At 40.5% G+C, this 21,017-nt stretch overlaps 1 protein-coding gene across 10 annotated transcripts in view; it reads right to left on the bottom strand.

The window, feature by feature from the left end:
• Positions 1-21,017, bottom strand: part of sash1a (SAM and SH3 domain containing 1a) — a 159,108-nt gene that overhangs the window by 49,139 nt on the left and 88,952 nt on the right. The window contains exon 1 of one of the 10 annotated variants that reach the window (XM_020589788.1): positions 5,744-6,368. The exons of 6 other annotated variants lie outside the window; for them this stretch is intronic. In XM_020589788.1, coding sequence (XP_020445444.1) covers positions 5,744-5,851 — 108 coding nt within the window. In that variant the 5' untranslated portion in view covers positions 5,852-6,368. Of the gene's footprint in view, positions 1-5,490; positions 5,705-5,743; positions 6,369-21,017 lie in introns of those variants that run through there. 3 more of the 10 variants (XM_020589794.1, XM_020589789.1, XM_020589791.1) reach the window with 3 other exon arrangements.

Genomic DNA, 21,017 nt, shown 5'->3' with positions numbered 1-21,017 from the left:
GGTTTGCCTCTAGTCATTCAGTAGGTTAATATAAAGCAGCTTCAGTTTACTAAAGAAGTAAGGTGGTGCTAAAACCACTACATCTCAGAATTTACATTTAACTATATGTTTATTGTCAGTAACAACCCACAAATGTGACACGCTATCCTGCTCCATTTCACTGTACATTCAAGCTCCACTTACAGAAAGTATCACCATGGTTACAGGAAAAGAGCTGCAGTAGAAAGCATAATATTTTACTCAAAGTCTGAACTAAACTACCAGGGTGAAGTATGAACCTCTTTCACACAAACAACCTGTATTTGACCAACTAATCAACATGCATTCAACCAGCTTTGACCCATTCATATCTGGATTTGTGTTACAAATACATACAAAGCTGTCTGCTACTGTAGTAGCATACACATCACTGAAAGGCCATTATATGACATTTTATATATTTTCTAAATGAAGTTGTAGACTTGATCAAATCATTAAATATAAGTGCAACAATGTGGTTAAAGACTGAGGTGGTGCAGTGTTCCAAAATGGTGGAGTTACAAGCTGTGCCAACATGTGTTTTGTCCCTTTTCTTTCTGTAGTAAATCTAGTAAAAACTTGGACTGCCATTTAACACATGCACTGGACAGATCATGCAGCATTTATGTTTGCAATACACAAATACTAGGCTATGCGTTGGATAAGTCTAACACTTTAAATAAAACACATTACCAATAATGTGCAATCTACAGCTGATGGGACAGTTTCTTCAAGAAAGAATATGTGAATGACACACTACTAAAGCAGCAGTGTTCCAAGTAAAAACAAAAAAAAAAACAAAAAAATGCACAGACATGCATGCGTGGCACTTAAAATTTGGGCCTCCAGATTCAGAATCACCACCAGGCTGCACAGCTGATCTCTGTTCGTTCGCCACATCATGTTAAATGCTGCAAAGTGTCTCAAAGAAAGTGCGTGTTTATTACAACTATGGATAAAGACATTCCAGTAGGCTGAAAGCCATTAGCTCTGGACTTAACATGTTAGTTCAGGTCTGTCCTTTGGGCTCACAATCCTGACAGTGCTGTTCATCATACTGAAGCTCAGTTACATAAGGATTACAGTAAACAGTAGTGTGCATGCCATTAACTATTGTTTCTGGGCTGGCCTGGTGACTACCCATTGTCTGGGGAAAGAACAAAAACAGTTTACAATAGAGCCTCTGATGCAGCTGACGTAATGTTAGAATGTCAGTCGTATGATCACTCTCAATTGCTATGCAGGTTGGGAGTGGCAGGTTGAAATTGCCACCAACTGGCTTGTATTGTGTTGCACTGTACTAATATTTCACCAGGAGGTAACCAATAGAACTGCTCTGATTCACCCTGAGTCATGAACACACCAGGTTAGAACCAGTCCCCTAAGGGACTCCCTGTCCAATAGAAGCCACACAAGGGTTGGCAAGATTCTTTACATCACTCAGCCCTATGTCCATCCAGTTCCTCCAGCTTTTCCAGCAGCAAAGATTTGATCATGCCCATCTTTTTCTTGGACTGGTACAGCGCAGTAGTACAACTCCTGGCAAAGAATCACTGAAAACAAACTAGAAGGAGAAAGATGAAAGAAATCAGATATGAGAAATTTGGAAAAAGATGACGGGTGGATGAAAAGATGAAAGGGTATCGCTCTTATGCAATGTTACATGGCCCACCTACAGTAGGTCTGAAAAATGTTAATGGTACTGTAGTGGAGGACTCATAAAACTGAACCAGTAAAAGTCTGACTAAAAGATGTGCTGTTGGCCATGGGAGCCAATAAGGGAAGACCGTTGAGGAAAGCAAGACTAGGGGCCACAGTCCACCACTTTGAGGGGGGCTTCCTGAGGATATCTGTGGCTAAAACAGAGCAGTGCTTTGCCATCCCAGCAGAGGAAACCTGGCAGATCTCTGTGTGACCTCAATAATGAAACCAGCCAGGGCGGGGGAGCAAATGAGAAGTGAGCCAAGTTGGACTGGGCAATAATAGACTGATTAGACTATGATAAACTGTGTTAGACCATTAATGGCAAAGATAAAATGTGGCTAATACTGGTTTGGCAGAAAAGGACTGGATCATATGTTGCCACCCTGTATAAAGTTATGTGGGAGGATGTGCAAAGGGTTGACCTTGTCCAAACATGGCTGCGTCCAAAATCACTCCCTACCAACTATATAGAGTATTATATAGTGTATTCCCCATTTTGTAGTGTGTCCAAATGCTGCATGTGAAAATCTGGGAAAACCAAGGAGCTCATCCTGGAATTCAGGAGGAGGGCTCCTATTCTGCAACCACTGATTATTAATGGGGGTGAGGTGGAGCAGGTGGACAACTTTAAGCTCCTGGTTGTACAACTCCAAGAGCCTAACCTGGACAGTCAATACGACAATTTAAAGAAGGCCCAGCAGCGGCTCTATTTTATTAGGAGACTGGAAAAAAACAGGCTTGCACCACCGCGTCTTCTCATGCAAGCCTATCATGGACTCTCAGTAAGGTTTGGGAGTACCACACAACAAGACAGGAAAGCTCTCCAGTGGGCGGTGAAGACTGCAGAGAGGATTAATGGCTCCCCTCTATGTACATCGAGCACTGTCGAAATACAGCAGATGCAATCATGAGAGATTAACACCATCTGGGTTGCTCCCCTGTTCAGGTGGCAGGATGTAAAACACAATCTGAGACCACAGACCAGAGAGTATGATCACACATCAGACTGGATTTAGGAATAGCCTTTATCCAGCAGCAATAGGTCAGTTGCAGAAGACATTAAGTCTGGTGTAAGTTCCCCTAATTCCATGTTAACTCTCAAAGAGTTTGTGTGATGTAATATTATTCAATATTACTCAAGTTCTACTGAAGTGATATTGTTCATTACTGCTCCAGAATTTGTAAATAACAGTTGTACATTTCTACAAGAATTCATATTACCGTTCTGTATATGTGTTCATTATTTTTATAATTTTTTATTTTATTCTTTTTTTATCTTCACTGAGGTGGCTGCTCAGGATTTCCAGTACACAGTTGCCCTGTACTTGAGTAAATGGCAATAAAGTTTACCTATCTAGTAAACTCAAAAGTTCCACAATGAAACATAAAAAGTTGTTTACATGGCATTTATACTACTTTCTGCTAATAATACCACAATGCAACAAAGTTTTATCAGAGAGAAAAAAGACAGTTGCGCATTTCTACAGCTGTTAGTGATGATGCAAAATGACAATGATTAGTAAGTGTTTGTTGTTTTTCTGTTCACTATCGAGTGGACCACTTAGTGTACATTATATAGGGAGTGGTGAATGAGTGAACGGGGAGTGATTTTAAACACATCCCATATGTTTCCAAGACACAATCAATAAGCATGTCTCTAGAGCAGTATCCAACCCTTACATTTACAGATGAAGCGCTGTCTACTATGCTGTATAATCAGTGTTTTCCAAATGGACAAACTCCCACCCACGTTGTGTGAAACAGCATAAACCTTTCTTCAAACAAAGAAAGATTTCCCACAGCCAAGTAAAATATTTCCACAAGGCCTATGCTCAAGAAGACTTTTGGAAAAAAAAATTTTGTTTTTTTTTTTCCCCCAGAAGAGCAAATAGTAGGTAAAGGATCACTGTCCGCTATCCAGGTTTGTGATGACTAGACTGGGAGGGGGCACAATTAGGAGCCTGACCCGGGTGACGATGTGGCTAAAACTCCTCTACATTGTACTGAGAGATACTGTAAACATTCTAGATAAAACTGACCCCCCAAATATCCAAAGAATATTTCTCAAAGGAAGTGCAATGAAGAGGAACTGGAATGGATTATATCAGAGATTTGAAAGTCTGCAGGCGGGGAGGCAACCTAAAATTGAAAGGGCATCATTCCCATATACTATAGGCTCCTGTGCAATACAAAACACATTGAAAGTCAGAAACAGCAGCTGATTTATTCTACTTAAGATGCGATAGGGGGTTCATTGTGTTCAGAACAGTCATCTCAATTAGGAGTCTGAAGACATTGTTAGGATAAAGTTCACCATAAAGGGCAAATGAAGTGACTTCCCTGAAACAACACAACAATATACAGCTTTCTAAAGAAGGGGGACATCCTGAATATTACTCAAAACCAGAGACAAATGATGTTTGACAATTTGCCAGAAACCTCCCATTTACACAAGTTATTCACACATGCAACTGATCAGTAGTCACTTTCTGGGAAAAAAAAGGCAACCAATAAAAAGTCTTGGATTACAATGGTTGTGGACTAGTTAAGTTGAAAGCTCTAATATGAAAAACGGACTTGTTGAACTTTTGAACGACACTGGCTGTCCCAAAAAGATGGCTCAAGTTTCACACTTTCAAACATTCTAGCAGAGTCTGGTAGGAAAACAAAATGATCACAGTGATCCAGGCCTGCCTAAGGCCCAAGACACAAACCTCTAACGTGATACAGTTCATGGAAAGAGGTCAATGAAATCTGAGGACAGTGATTCTGAAATAAAGTGAGGGGGCACCATCATGACAGTGAGGATGTCTGTGACAGTGGAGAGGGGTGTAAAGGACACATATGTTGAGAACAAATGGTTCATAAAGCCTGTTGCTGTTGCGTACAGCATGTGTGTGTTCAGCTAAAGGGCAAAAACATCATGCACACTGCCTTGCAGATATATGCCTCCAGAGCAATATATCTGGATAAACTGCTTGGCTGGGAACCAGGTCTCCCACCTTGTGTCAGAGGGCAGGACAGCCTCCCCCACGCATGCACACATGGACACAGGTACACCCACACTCCCACATTTACAACCATTTAGAGCCACACCAAACCAAAATAACACCTCTGTCTTTTAACAGGCTGGAAGTGACTGCAACACATTTGGTCAACAAATCAATCAATGGCCTACAAAATCAAGACTGCTTTGGCAGAAAAGCATATTGTTACAATATAGAGCCGACTTTCAAGCGTTTAAAAAAAGCACATGCAAAGAACACTACTGTAAATGTGACTCCAAACCGAAATACCACTCAAAGAAAATGGCACTCAACAGAAACACTATGAAGAATCAGACTTGTATAGTTATTATGCCAAAAAAAAAATTATTTTCTTTAGATAACACAGCTCATGTCTGGGTTCCAGTGAACTCAGAGACTTTCATGTGAAGTTCAGGAAGCCCAAAGGATGTGTAATAATCAGCATTTTTCTTGGATGGAGGTTTTAGCAACACAATCATGTGTAAATTGGAGGAATAATCTGTGGGTCTGGCCTGGTAGTAAAGCTTAGCTGAGTTTCTTCCATGGAAACAATGCAGCATGGATATAGAACAAATGCACAAACGCTACAGGGAGAATGGCAAGTCACAGCAGAAGGTACAACGAGTTCATCTTTCAGCAAGGAAAGTTCATATAGCACGTTTTCATACACAAAGACAATTCAAAGTGCTTAACACAGTGCACACAGACACAGGCACATACAAAACGCAGTTCGTTATATTACCACATTGTTTTTCGATTACTGCCTTCAAGTCTGACCAACTTCGCCTCTAGCAGCCTATATCACCTGCATTGTAGCATGCTGCTGGATTTGGTCCCACGGCTGTTTTTACGCGTGATTTGCACGCACATAGTTATTAGTTAATACGAAATCACTCAGTCGGCAAAGGTGTAAACTTTGCGGATGAGGGCGAAAACTCTCGTTTAGTTGTTTGTTTATAATGTCAGTCCATGACCACCCCTCCCCCAAAACTTACCAGCATCCCCATAACATCCGTCCACATTTGGGAAAAACTGTCGGACGCAGCAGCGCTGTCTGCCTGGAGCTCATCGGAAGGCGCACCGGTTCCTTGATCACCTTCCATAATCTTAGAAAATGTTGTGTTCAGTCAGGTCAATCTGGTGCCAAGCCTGAATCCAAGCCTGAATCCAAGCCCGCCGACAGGCGCCTTGTATTAGCAGTAAACAAGATCTTGATGCCAAGGCTGCTCCTAAAGAACGTTGCCCTTGACGCACCGGTAAAATACACCAACATTGCTTGACACGATTCTAAGTTTAGTGCATAAATTGCGTGCTGACATGTTTACGAAACTCCCACAACACTTCACGCCATGGATTGAGATAATAAAAAAAACTCAAAGAAAAGGTTTCTGAACCCGGGGATAAACCAACCACGCCGGAGGAAAAAGTCGTCGAAGTGGGTGATTACGTTTCCGGAAAGTTATTAGAATCCTTCAGTAAGGACAATAATATTTCAGCAAGACAGAAAACCGCTCAAGCTACAACGAACACACACAAACCAATATCCATTTTAAAAACAGCGAGTCACAGATCGCCCGGAGCACAGAGTAAATCCTCTAAACACTGCGCCTCCCTCCTCTTTTCATTTTCACCCGTCTCTCTCCCTCTCTCCCTCACACACTCCTCCAAACAAAACAGTACAGCAAGAAAAAAAAACACTTGCCCTGTGTCAAAAGCACATTGTCCCGGCCTTAAGTCCCACACCACTGAAGAACTATTAATATTCCACTAAGTAGTCATTCAGATAAAGACATGTTTGTTTGAATGGCCTAATCTAAGTTGACCTCATGACTTTTTGTTTTAACCATATCATTCTTACAGAAATTTTCAAATGTCTGTTACTCACAGGACCATTTTGCAATGATCAAATCCTACTTAACTTTGTTTTTAATGTCCCATTTTCCTTCTATGCTCATTTAAAGCAGTGAGATTTGGTATGCTTTTGATAGCTCTGAAAATTATTTATCTCATGCTGACAGCTTTCCACTGATACGTCTCTCCAGCCAGCACTGAATAGGGACTATGAACAAAGCACACTGTCCACACAAATGGGTGGGGGGAAAAGTGCATGAGAACATTTTTTAAGGCGGTGAAGCATACTGTGCCCTCTGCATGTCATAAGCAGCCAAAATACTGGACAGTAATAGAAAAACCATGAAGCTTTGACAGCGATTACTTAATTTGATTTGTCTTGGCAACATACGCACACATACTGTACAAACACAAACAGCAGTTGACAATGTAACAACAATGTTCTCTGTGCCGCAGAGCTCATTTCAATAACAGCAGGATAAAGTGAAATGCATTATGTACAAGCGTGAAATTGCACAGCGATCCTGCCTGATCAGCCATTTGTTATGCTCCACCAGCAGGCTGCTCTATTGTAATGAAGAAGTTTGGAGACTATCTCTGGCTCTGTTGTTGTCAGAAGTGCATTTTCTCAGAGCAGCAACAGCTGCCAGGTCTCATGACAGATGTGAGAAGGACCAGAGATAGATAGAGACTTAATATTTTAGATCACAACTCTCTGCCTTGCGGTTTTACGGCAGTTTAAAAATGCTGCTTCACCTGCTGTTTACCAGATCAGTCCATAACACCACATTCATTTAAAAGTAACTTAAGACAGGGAAGGAAAGCAAACCACCCAAAGTTAAACCCACATTCCTTTGTGTAACCATGTAAAAGGTGATCAGTTACACCATCATCACTGCTACAGTTTCACTTGTAGCACAGGGTGGATTATGCACGGTGCAAAAGGCTCCTAAACATCTCACTGACAAAATAGCTTTTTTGTAACATAATCTACATGTGATCAATGTGTGTACAATCTTATTTCAAAAGTATCATAAAGGTATTTATTTATAAAACTAAGATCCGTAAGATGCCACAGCTGTCCTAGTGTGAGACTGTACACCAATTCTTAACCTAAACGCTCACATCAACATTTAACATAGAATGATGCTTGCAAGATGATGTTTACATCTTAATTTAGTAGGTTAGCGTGTTAACATTTGCTACTCCATCCAATAGTGGAGATATAGCAATAAAACACTCACACACACACACACACACACACACACACACAAATATCAACCTTATGGTGGTGCTAGAGAAAAAACCAGGGGATCACTACAGTCAGTAGGATGCATCTTCTGGGGACCCTGAAGGTCTGTACAACATTTCATTGCTAATCAATAAAGATACTTTATTTTAGTCTGGACCACAGTGGTGAAGCTGCCGATTCCAGCCATGCTGCTAGCGTGGATTCTGAAATTTGCAGTTCAGTTCCTATTAGTGTTGTAATCAAGTCACCAAACCTTGAGTCAAGTCCTACAGCAACTATCTGAATGGGTTACACAGGAACTTGAGAAGATAAAGAAATGGTGTGACAGTAATATAGTATCTCTGAATTTGGATAAAACTAAATTTATGGTATTTGGGAATCGCAGATTAGACAATGAACTTCAATTGCAAATTGGGGGAGCTAATATCAAACGAGTACATGAAATTAAATTTCTAGGTGTCATAGTTGATGACAAATTCTCCTGGAAATCTCATATCAGATATATTCAGCACAAAATAGCACAGAATATATTGATATTGGCAAGGGTTAGATATATTTTGGACGGGAAAGCACTACGCATTTTGTATTCCTTATTGATTTTACCATACTTAGAGTATGGCGTTGAAAACTGGGGAAATACATACAAAAGCTCACTTCAACCATTGTATATATTACAAAAAAGAGCGATAAGAATTGTGCATAAGATGGGGTACAGGGATCATACCATTGGAGCTTTCATACAGTCTAAATTGTTAAAATTTTTTGATTTAGTGGGATATAAGACTGCTGTGTTTATGTATAAAGCCAGGAACAATTTATTACCTGGTGGAATTCAAAAACTATTTAATGAAAGGGAAGGGGGATACAATTTAAGGGGTCAGTTAAATTAAAAAATTCATGCTATACGTACAACCAAAAAAAGATTCTGTATTTCCATAAGTGGGGTAAAACTATGGAATAATCTAAGTGTGGACATAAAAAATAGTAATAGAATTGACGAGTTTAAACATAAATATAAAGGTATGTGTCAATCAAGATATATGCAAGAACAGGCTTAATGATTAATTAGATGGAACATTGTGGGTGTGGTGTATGAATGTTAACACTTTGTAATAATTCTTTAGTATATTACTTGTGTGGTGTAGAAGAGAATAGAAGTGAATCATTTATTGCTTGCAAACCAATGATGGTAAGATGATGTCATGGGGTAGGACTGGATAAGTCTGACTTCTTCCTACTCCATTCAAGCATGTACTAGGTATAAGCAAATTGATATTGGATTGTGTGTAAAAATGTGTGTTGTTGTATCAACTGTTTTATATGCTTGAAAGAATAAATCAAATCAAATCAAAATCAAATCAAATCAAATCAAGTCAGAGTTGCCAAAGAATAGTCCGAGTTGAATCCTTGTTACTTGTCACCAAGGTCTCCATTAAACACAACTGACATAGCTCACATTTTAAAAGGAGTTAACGTATTGTGTGTGACACAGTAGCTAAACAAATGTACTCGTAAGCACAGACACACACCACTTAGAAGTGAAGTGTGTCCATTTTTTTGATAGGCGTAGAGTGTATGCTTTGATGGAAGTGTGCCAGATACAGCACGGTGCAGGTGGCCAGGTTTTAATATCAATACCTAGTGCCAAATTATTATGGACTATTACAAAAGAAAAAAGAGTCAGTCAACTTCTGAGTCCACATGCAGTCAATGCTCAAGTGCGAGTCCAAGTCCGAGTCAGTGTTCAAGTCAAGTCACAAGTCCTAAAAGTCAGGTCTTGAGTCAGACTCGAGTCTGAGTCCTGGACTCGACTACTACAACACTAGTTCCTATATATCAGAAATCCAATCTTTCACGGTCACTGCTCTGTGGTATTGATCATTCATTTGTAAACAATATCATGGTCTGAAGTGTGTGTAGGTTCAGACTGACTTTGCCACACACACTCGCACAGGAGCAGCCTTGTTGGGCATTGAGTCAACTGTACAGGGCTCTGCATCTGTAAACTCACAAGTGTCAACACTGCATCTGTAACCTCAGCAGCAAGTCATACATAGGGCTGCAAGTGTGTGTGTGTGTGTGTTCATACTGCCATTGTATCTTTGCTCTGTCCATCGATCTTCATGCTTCTACGTTTCTACAAAACAGTAATCACATTTTTTTTGTGAGGCACCACCCTGATCCTCCCCTTCGTACCAGCTACAAAGGGGTGGTGGAAGCCCCCCCAAACCACATATATACACACACACACACACTCTCTCTGTCTCACTACTCTATACACACAATCTTCCTGTCAAAAACCCCCCTTATCCAAATACAAGACAGTGTGACCCCACCTGGAGTGCCTCAAATCGAGGGGTCAAATTGTTAATGAGAAGGGGACACCTGTTGACTCAGTGCACACTCAAACACTGCTGTTGTGTGTGTGTGTGTGTGTGTGTGTAGATGCCAACTTTCCCATTCTGTCTTCACACTAACCACTAATCAAAGTGTCATGTTACCAGACATGAGGGAACACAAGTTACTTGCTAGTTATGTATTTCCCTAGATGCTAATTGCTACAACTATTATGTGATAGAGGGTCACATGAACATAAAGAGGATATACCAGCAACCATTTTACAGTATAATTTTATCTTGAAAGTATGATGTGAGAGCTAAATTAATTTCCTGGATCACAAAAAATATATGGGGTTGTTGCATATACTGTAGGTCACTTAGAACATAGTCTTGAAAGCCTCAGGAATTATATCTCGACTGTGCCCAGCATGTTAGACCAAAGAAAAAGTGTCAGAATAACTATATTCTTTCAACTCTTCTCCTATCTATTATTCGAGCTGTTATTAATATTTTATGTCTTTTTCATCAGTTGTGGAATGGAGAAGAAAACCCTCTGATGGGAGACTGGAATAATTCATACCTTAAACACATAGCAGCCAGGGACTCATGAGACGTGTGGCTACTTTCACAATATAAATCACTTTTAAAAGTCCTATTTTCCCCAACTGGAGATGTCCAAAACATAATAATAACAACCTGTAGTTTTAACAACAAATGGTATTGCTTTTACCGATTAGAAAAAAAAACAACATTCTTGTTTAGAAGCTCTGCAAATCAATCAGAATTCTGGGTAAAGGGCTGGGATTAGAGATGAATACTACTAGGTCTTCCAGAACCAGGTGGAAATGAGAAGATTAACAGAAGAGCATGCTAGCACAAGACAAAGCAACACCCTCTAGTCTCACCTGCAGGGAAAGGACAAGGGAAGAGTGTGGCGTGTCTTGCAACATCAGCACAACAGAGAGCTTTCATCTACAAAGAATCACTTAATCTCCCACCAGACCTTTTCATTAAACACTCAAAACACTCCCACAGCATAAATTATTTTTAAGACTCAGATAAACTTCCAAGAGGAGGTGTTTTTTTTCTGTAAATGCACTTTCCCTGAATTATAATGTATCACAGTCTGTAATCTTCTACTATAGATGAGGCTGCAGGAGTGCCACAAAACAGGGCAGTGTGTCTAAACACACTCATGGGGGTGATGATGCAAGGTGAGAGGAGAGGAGGAGCAGAGGGAGGATAAAAGTCTGGGAGGAGTTAGAGAGCAGGGGAAGATAGGCAATTCAGTGTGTAAACAGTCACTCTTTAGCCTGGTAAATATGAAAATATAAATTACACATACTTATCAAACTGATGGACGTTATTACAAGATGTGGGGTTAACAGGGGAAGAAATGACATATTAATGTGTATAAAAATGGATTTTTGTGTCCAGCAACCTTTCAGGCTTATGAGTGGTTAGGGCTGAAAGCGGAGCTGAGAAGATGCACGAGGTGGAAAAAGACTGTGGGGTGCAGAGACATCTTGACACTAAGGAGAAAATGGAGATATAGATAGAAAAAGAAAGCAGATGGTGTTAAAGCAAATCTCCACTAGTAGTGAGAATGAACTTTCCTGGAGGTCAGTGACTCCAGACCTTAAAAATAGCTCCTGGGGGAGTCACAAGCCGTGCTGGTAGGGGTCCTTAACAACATCATGGCCAGACATCAAAGGCACCATCAAAACTCTTAAAGGACGCTACACAACACCACAAAACACCGACATGCAGCACGTGCCCTCTACTTTTTGAAGATGGCAAAAGGTAAAAGCATATTTTTTTCCCTAAAACTGACAAATAACATTCTGAAAATTGACTTTTCATAGTGTGATTAATGTTACATAGCCACATTGGTTCTGGTACATTTAATTTCTTTTGGCTAAAGTAGTAAATGTAAATACATTGAAGCCAAAGGTGTGCAGTCAAAGGTTTTGCTCTGGTTACCATATCTTCATTTCTCACTTTTCCTTTATATCATGTTTCTTTCTCCGTGTTTTAAATTAGCATATATCAGTTTATACCAAACCTTAATTGGATCAAAAGTCCTGCAACCTTATCTCTTAGCTCTCAGGATGCTCTCTTTTTGTGGATAATTAGGATCAAGTTTTTCACTTCACTAATTCCTTTTCACAGCTAGGCCAAAGGCCCTGACAGCCCCTAGGCATTTTCTGTGAACCGATCTGGATATGAGCGTTTGTTCTCTTTATTTATCTGTTTGTGCACACATGTGTTTATGTATATTTTGATGTACAAGAAAATATGTGTGTGTGGTGCGTGGGCGACAAGGCCAGCCACAGCTTCACCCGCCGCCGAGTATTATGTGGGAGTTATCACACAAGCCCAATTAGCATGACAACTAATTACCGTTTCCTTGATCTCCTCCCCTAGCCGGGAGAAATGCTAACTTCAAATATCAACACAGGAATTACCTCAGGGCTAAAGGTAGAGAGAGGAAGGGAAATAAAGAGGAAGCCAATTGTAAGAGTGTGAGACAAATGCACAAAGTGATATGCACGGGCAATAGGGAGAACACTGAGAACAGTAAAAGGAGATCCAGAAAAGGAGACCAAGGGTTGCCTGGGGCACAAGGTGCATGTAATAACCAATACACTGTGTCTGGACTTCTCAAACAGTTTGTGTAGTGTATGTCAGCAAAAACATAGGAAAGAGGACCAGCTGTGTAGACCTGCATCTACAGAATGCGACACACTGAGTTTCTATATGCATACACAGTCCACAGTAAATTATATCTCACCTCCCACATACACAAGCAATTCTAAGTAATATTTACAAGTCATAATCCATGCTTTCATTAATGTGCTGGTACAGTAATTGCAGCTCCCTTTTATGTGCTTTGTGGAGGAAAAAAAAAACCAAAGCATATTTCTGCTAAGCCCTGCATTTCCAGATTCTCCATGCAGTATACCCATCTGTGGCCATGTGGTAGGTGATTATGTTACACTACTGTGTGTGTATAAGATTCCAGGGTGTTTTAATCAGGCACAACTGAAAGGACAGATGTTGTTTTGAATCTAAGTGAGCTTCCAAAGGTTTGAGCAGTACTGTGTGAAAGGCCCGAGACCTGTGTAGACCGTGGTGTTTTTGAGCTTGGTGTATATTTGTTGGCAGGGATGTGCGTTAGGTGCGTGAAAAAGAAATGACCACAGAAGAAGAATAAATTGCATCTTTGTTAAAATGTTATTCACAGGTTTTCTTGCAAATACCAAGATATAAAATGGGTGCTTGTTTGCCTTTGTGAGTAAGTCCACAGGTGCAGGCAGTTGAGATGTGTTGGTCTCACTGTGGATGGAGGTCATGAGACTTGGCTGGCAGCTGTGCTGGTGTCAGAGTGGCAGTGCCAGGCTGACAACTAATGTCCAGTGTGTCAACTATTCGACTGGTCATGTAACGCTGTGTGTGAAAGGCCCAAAATCAACCAGTTTTCAAAGCAGGACAGAGTATTACATAGTCCTGCACAAGAAGAACCTATACTATGACCATTTATTGCCCTATACCTTTGTAGAGCTCACATTTCTACTTTGCTCCAACAACAACAAATAAAATATCAATATAAATCAATGTAAATGAGTAAAATGATTGACTTCAAAAATACTCTAGATAACTAGAACTGTATAAACTTCTTAATTACTGCAACACAGCTTAGATTCTCTTTCACAGCTCCCTTGGCAACTACTCTTTATAGGTTTACAGAGTTGATTCACTAGCACTCCAGTCAAAGTAAGGAGACTAGTCTTCATTTAATATAATACTAATTTAGAATTTTGCCACAAAAACATGTCATTGCTCCAGCGGAATGTTTAGACATTTTTTCTTCCAGTTTCCCCACTCCGTTTATCTGAGAAAGTGGCATTAAAATGGGACATGATGGCTCCCCCTGCTGTTGTCAAATATACTTACAAGACACAAAGCACCAGACTTTCCTTGTCCATGCAGGACACTGGACAGTCTGGCAAACCCTCTTGCACATCCTCTTAAGTCAAGTCAGCCAGTCTGCCATGTGTGAGCCTCTGATGCAGATGCATTAAAAAAATTGGCTTGAACTGGATGTTGTTAATGATCATGTATGCTGTGGACTGCTGTTTAATGATTCCCTGCAGTTTCATCCCAAGCTCAGTTTTACAGCTCACTTCAGGGCTATACCATAGAAACAAAAGCACAGACATGCATGCACATACACACTTATGCAGAGAAAGAGAAGCTTTGTGTTTACCCTACAGTTCTAGTACTAACAAGACAGCAGCAAGTCCGACTCGATAATTTTCTAGGGCTGTCTCTTCTTTGTTTCTCTATGTACAGTAAACACATTCACCTGTTGTTTCAGCTAAGGTTAAGTACAGAAAGTAGGATAATAAATGTTGGTCTAAAATGAAAGTATTGACTTTACAAATGCAGATTTTGCCACTGTTAACATCAGCTGTGGAAGAGTTGGTTCTTTAGAATCTGGACATGATTACATGTGATTAAAAGTTAAGAATGTATTTCTTGGGGATTCACCTTGATTCATAGAAACCAGAAACCAGTAACATTAACAGAGTCAGAAAAAGACAGTGAGTCTTTTGTGGAGAGTGTTGTGAGATGGAATCCAGTTCTGGAGATGCCACATTATCCCTGGCACACATACATAAACAGACAGATGCACAGCACACACTCAGCAGCCGTGCACTCACTGACACAGCATAAGGAGCTGTAGTTCTATGCAAACTGCAAATCAAATATAAAAATACCTAAACCCCACATTTACAATCCAGTCCTTCCATCACACACAGAACCAAGTATGATGAGCATTTATAGCCTCACTTTTCTGTAGATTTATGTCACACTGCTTGCAGCAAAAGCTGCAGACATATCTGACATTTGGTTATGTATTAGATATTATAAGAACCTGTTCCTCGGCCAGCTCCAGGCTTCTGTGGTATGGCCTTCTATAATTACTGTCAGTATTCACCCAGCCATCATATATCTTACATGCAGCCCGCAACACATAATCTGTCTTGTGTATTTGGCCATTTACACATTAAAGGCAAATAAACTGCCATGTTAAAATGCATGCTGACATGCAAAAAGTGTTCTGTGTGGCTATATATCAAAATACAGAGGGATATTCGACACTCACAACTGAATCCCAGCATTCTGTTCGGTCAGGAGATACACCAATCGGTAGTTAGAGATAAATAGTGTCTCCCAACTATTTAATTTCAAGGGCCCGAAAGGGAAACTGACCCAACTTTCTACCTGTTTCACAAACATAACCTCTAAGCAATAACCTACATTACTTACAACTTAGAAAATCTTTTCAATTTTAAATCAAACTGAATAAACTGTGTTCATTTGTTTCATTGATGGCTGTAGAAATTCCTTGGCACAGGGCCTATCTATCCACCAAACACAACACAGAAATATCCTACAGTATATTTATATTTATGTTTTGTCCAGTGACCACAGACACAAAAATCCAGGGTTAATTCAATTAGTGCCAGCAGATGCTTTAAAAATAAGAGCTTTGAACTTGTGTTGACATGGTGTTGATGTGTCTCTGTCCTTCAGTTACAGTACCAGAAAGTAAAATGGTTGACTTGCTCTGTACAACCGGCTCCATACTCCAGAATTAACTGTGGTCTACCAGTGTGTACTGTACAATATGTGGCTTTGGCAGAGTATGTTATACAAGACCACCCTACTGACATCATTAGCCAGCTTAGTCCAAAGTTTAACTTTGACCACAGGACATTCAGCATTTTACATTTCCTGCCCAGTAATGTATCATTTGTACTTGTGCTTTCTCTCTCCCCATTGGTCTTGCATTGTGACATCACAGTGGGGTATTGATTACATCAGTGGGAGCTCCGCATCCGCAACAATTAATTGATCGATGTCTCAATCTAAAGAGATCATCTGACATTTTGTGTTACATTAACCTGTTTCATTATTAACTAGTCACTGAGTGAAAAATTTACTCCCAACTACCATCTCAATGCTTGTATCCAAGTTAACATTCAAAATACAACAGAAATAATGAAACTTCTTATGTGGCAAGCAACCAGCCACAAAACCAGTGTCTCATTCCTCAAAAATAAATCGTGCACGCATGCATGCGTGCATGTAGCACAGCTTCAATCTGTCACTGTCTGGCTGTCTATCTACAGAACTCAACCACACAACACACAAACATAGTGCAAGCTCAGCTCAACCACTGCAGCCCTCCACTTTCATAGGAATTTGCCCCCAATTTAGCCCAGAGGATCCTACATACTCTGGTAAAATCTGAACCCAGTGGCATCGTCAAGCCACAAAAAAAACCAATAAACAAATCACAACTTGTATATTTTCCTAATGACTTAAACAGGTTCACATGTGATCGTACATGGCGCTGGTCAGAATTATGGGCTGTGGTCTCAGACACATAAAATATGCAGAGAAGGAAGAGGAGATGTTTCTATGAATAAAATCTCCCTCTTCTTTTTAATCTGCTAGGGTCCATTACATTTTTGAGTGTCAAGGTTTAAAACAATAAAGCAATATTTTAAAGTGATCAAAGCCAACATGCAAAAGGGCTTAGATGTTACCATGACAGTGCTTGGCATAAGCTTTGGTGATGGGTGCTCCAGCCTGCCGAGACCTCATTACATGCTGGTGGGGCGTCCTGCCTGAAATCTCTAGTCCAGACGGTCACTCAGAACCAATTAACACATCTTCGTGATTCATTCTCTCTAACTCGTCCCTCTGTTGCTCTCTGTTACCCATGTTCCCACAGATCTTATTGTTGTGTAACCCCTGTGCCAACGTGTGAACAAATACAACAACAAACAGCCCTACATCCAGACTGATAGACGAAACAAATGGGACAGCCAGCAGTCATTAGCTGTGCATGTTTAATGACTGTCCCTTCAGTCTGGGTTAGAGGCCGGCCAATGCACCATTAACAAGCCTGCTTCACTGCCCTGTCACCTGTCTGGAAAAATGGAGCTTCTCTGGAGCCAAGACAACTCAGCAAGACCAGAAGCAGTGTAAAGGTTAATGGGCCCACGGAGATTAAATGCAGATTGAGATAAAAAGATTGGGATACAGATGGCCTGCCTGGGGTAAGGACAGTCTTAAATAGGAGATTCCATGTTTGAATAGATCATGTACTGGTATGCCATTATGTGGGGGAAGTGTCGCCACTTCTGCTGTCTTGAATGCATTATAACAATTTATCATCATGTCAGTAATTTGGTATTTTGTTAATAGACTATAAACAAGGGTGTGCTAAGATGGGGCTTCTCATTATCACTTATTATTTAGATTAACTGATTAATCTTTTAGTACTTTCTGTGCCAGAAAATGAGTGGATCAAGGCAGTTGAGGGATTAAGACATGCTAGGGGTCCCTGGGGGACACACTAACACACACTACAGTATGCTGGTTTTGTACTGCAGGGCTTGGTGCTGAGCCCGTGCTGGCTGAGAATATATTTGTGGGGTGTTTTGTTTTTGATGCAGACCTGGCATTTAGCCCAGAACCAATGTAGTATGTACCTTCCTTCTCTCTGATCATTGTTCTTTCTCTACACTCTATTCACAACATCAACATACTGTAGCTTGAATGCCTGTCAATCAATTAAGACACTGCTCAAAAAAAACTTTGATACACAAATACAACTACTACTATACAACTATACAACTACTATAACTACTTTTACCCTCTGAACTACCATCAAACTGGGGATGGTGCAGTTACACGGTCACTGCCTGTGCTACAGATACTGTATGCCCCAGTTTAAATTACATTTTCTCTCCTCTCCTTGCTGTGTCAAAGTCTGGAAGCTGAAAGATAATCTGATCATGATGATCTCAGAGCAGAAAAAAAAAACTGGTCCGTACGGACGTATGGAAAACACAGGCATGAGATTTGAACGGGACTGTTTAAAGCTTTCTATATAATTTCTGAAGAGGAACTGAAAAACTAATTCAGAGTTGGCCAGCGGTAGTGTGCTAGAAGATATCTTACCTCACTGTCTCTGGTCCAAGTGTGGAAGGGGGATGTGGAGCTGAGTACATGCAGGATGAAGACTGGTGTATCCATAACAACTGAAAATCCTCTCAGATATAGAGCAATTCAATACACTTTCACTTGGTATAATCAAAAAGCTAGTTTTTTAAGACAATGTGGCATTGTTTCAACTGATTATCTGTCAAATACGTCATTAAAAGCCATTAATCAAGCCATTTTTGATATAAAAATAATGATAAAAATGCACCTGATGATATGTACGAAATATGATTTAAGCATACAAATATAGTCAAGCTCCTCTTTCAAAGCTCCGATGCTCAGACAATTCCCCTCCAGCTACACAGACACATGCACAAACACTTGTCAGCTGCTCCTCTTTGCACACTATTCCTGACATAAATATCAAAGTTGGGTAAAACGTGTCCCAGGAAAAGCTTCACTCACCATACACCGAAGGTCAGCATCATCTACAGAGACAGTGCTGGGGAAGCTTAGGCACAAGAAGGCATTGAATCACTTGGATACTGAACTGTAGCTAGAATAAAGTCAGCCCAGCACAGACACTTCTAGTTCCAGGGTTTAGCTCAGTCATAACCTCAACCAGACATCTGATTCAGACTGTTTATATGCACAAATGACTGGCATCATGAAACAGGACATGTGGTGGAAACATGTTTACAGCTGTGGCCGGGGCTTTTGGGTGTGAGGTAATGGCAAAATGAAAGGTGGATAAACTACAGTGTGTGTCAGTGATTCCAAAAAAAACAAAAAAGCTTGAAAAATGTACATTTTACTGACTAAATTATAACATAATGAAACTTAAAAAAAAAGAAACCGGAAGGAGAACACTGAATGAGAAATGGGTAGAGAAGACATTGGGAGGTTACAGGGCAGGGCAGGGTATTTACATCCCACAGCTGGAGTAATAGCTCCCCCTGGGGTAAAGTAGTGATAAAACATAATTTGAGGTGAACCTCACTGTCACCAAGTACTGAAAAAATATAAATTTTTTTGGTATGGATGACCAAAATGGATAATATATATCAATTTGAACTGGCATTTGGTGTAAAAGCCCACCCCTCCATAACACAAACCTGTACAATAGTCTCTCCTGCTTTCTCCCTCTCCCCCACTCTTCTCACACACTTTGACCACACCGTTCCGACAGACAGGTTCACGCACACAGAAGCACACAAGCTTGCACATGTACACGTGCACTCGCCTGTGCACACACAGTACACACATTCCTGATCTGTATCCATGGATATGATTAGTGCTTCCATGATTATTTTTCCATCCATGGCTGGTAGAAGCACATCTGTCCTAGGGAGGGGCAACCATTCATTTATGGCTTGACTGTTGCTTGAATTAGAGGCAAGGACTGGACAGCGCCTGCCAGCCTGGAAAGAGGCCACTGTTCTGTGGCAAATGGGTGAGCTGTGCTGCCATGCCAGATAACATCACCACTGCACTGTGACTCGTGTGTCAAAAGGCAGGATTTGAGTGTAAATATCAGCCAAAACACATTGATGCAGCAACATACCTAACCATACCACGATGAAGGTTAAACCACTGTAAAAGAAAAAAAAAAAAAGCCACAAAGCATGTCCCAGAAGCCAAAGCCTCAAACTGAAGCTGAGGAGCAGAACCACTAGACTCACTTACAGGAAATACTATAACTACACCCTATTTAAATTACAGTATATCCAAATCTGACCATCTTGAATTGTTTCATAACAGAAAAGACCTAAACACTCACTTGTTACTAAAATGCATTCTGTGCATCATGAAGTTCTGAGAACTAATACAAGATTTGTGTAGCCAAATTTTCAGCGCTTTGAAATCTGCATTGTTTAATTAAACTGGCTAGCGAGTTTCTTTGTCGTCTTCCACTCTTGTACTGACACACTTACTATTTACCCATTACATATTTGAATCTTAGCTATGACAGTAAATCATAAGATAAATCTCAACAATCAAATACAGTCAGCTCATTACTGCCTCCTTAATTGTCATGTGCTATTTTCATAACAGCAGAACCACTGAGAAACATGCAGTGCATCAGCCTTTTTGCTTGTGAGTACAGGTAGAGCACAAAAGTGTTGCTCACTCTCCAAAAAGCACTGCTCAACACATTTAGCAGTCAAAAGCCTCACAGTGTGCCTTTAATTTAATCCAACACAATCTTCTGAACATCGCCCCTTGTTTTGTTGTATCGGACAACGTGTGGTAAGTGGAACTGTGCATGTGTACATGCCAGAGGTTTTAGTCATACTGTGTGGTGGTGATTTGTGATCCTGTGAAGGATCACAGCATGGGGTTTGAAGGGGTTAGGGCAGCTTTAGTTGTGAGCGCAGATACAGAGTGTGAGAAAGTGCGGACGGTGAGCACCGGCTGCAGCTGATACGAGTCCTTTGAGACATTCCCTCTGCTGAGGTCATCCACTCAAACTCCAGCACTCATTCATCACTAGTGACATCACCACTGATCCTCGCCATGTGTGTGCACATACACGGTGTTAATAGAGATCATCAACCTTTATTGGTGTGCAGAGTGACATGCTGTAAAAGACCATTCAAAAGGGCAATCATCCATAAACATATGTTTAATTATTAGCTCTGTACCACAAAGCTGTGTTATTCCTGGGTACTCAATACAGGTGAGCAATTGTGCAATTCTTAAAAAAAAGGGCTAACATCAAAGTGCTAATCAAGATGTTTGATGTGTGCCTGCATGTCGGCACGTATGTGTGCGCCCCCCAACCCTCGATACTTTCTC

Source organism: Monopterus albus, unplaced genomic scaffold (genome assembly GCF_001952655.1).
Source record: "Monopterus albus unplaced genomic scaffold, M_albus_1.0 scaffold9.1, whole genome shotgun sequence".
Lineage (NCBI taxonomy): Eukaryota > Metazoa > Chordata > Actinopteri > Synbranchiformes > Synbranchidae > Monopterus > Monopterus albus.
Note: the sequence above shows the minus strand (reverse complement) of the source record. Positions and strands in the feature narration are given on the sequence as shown.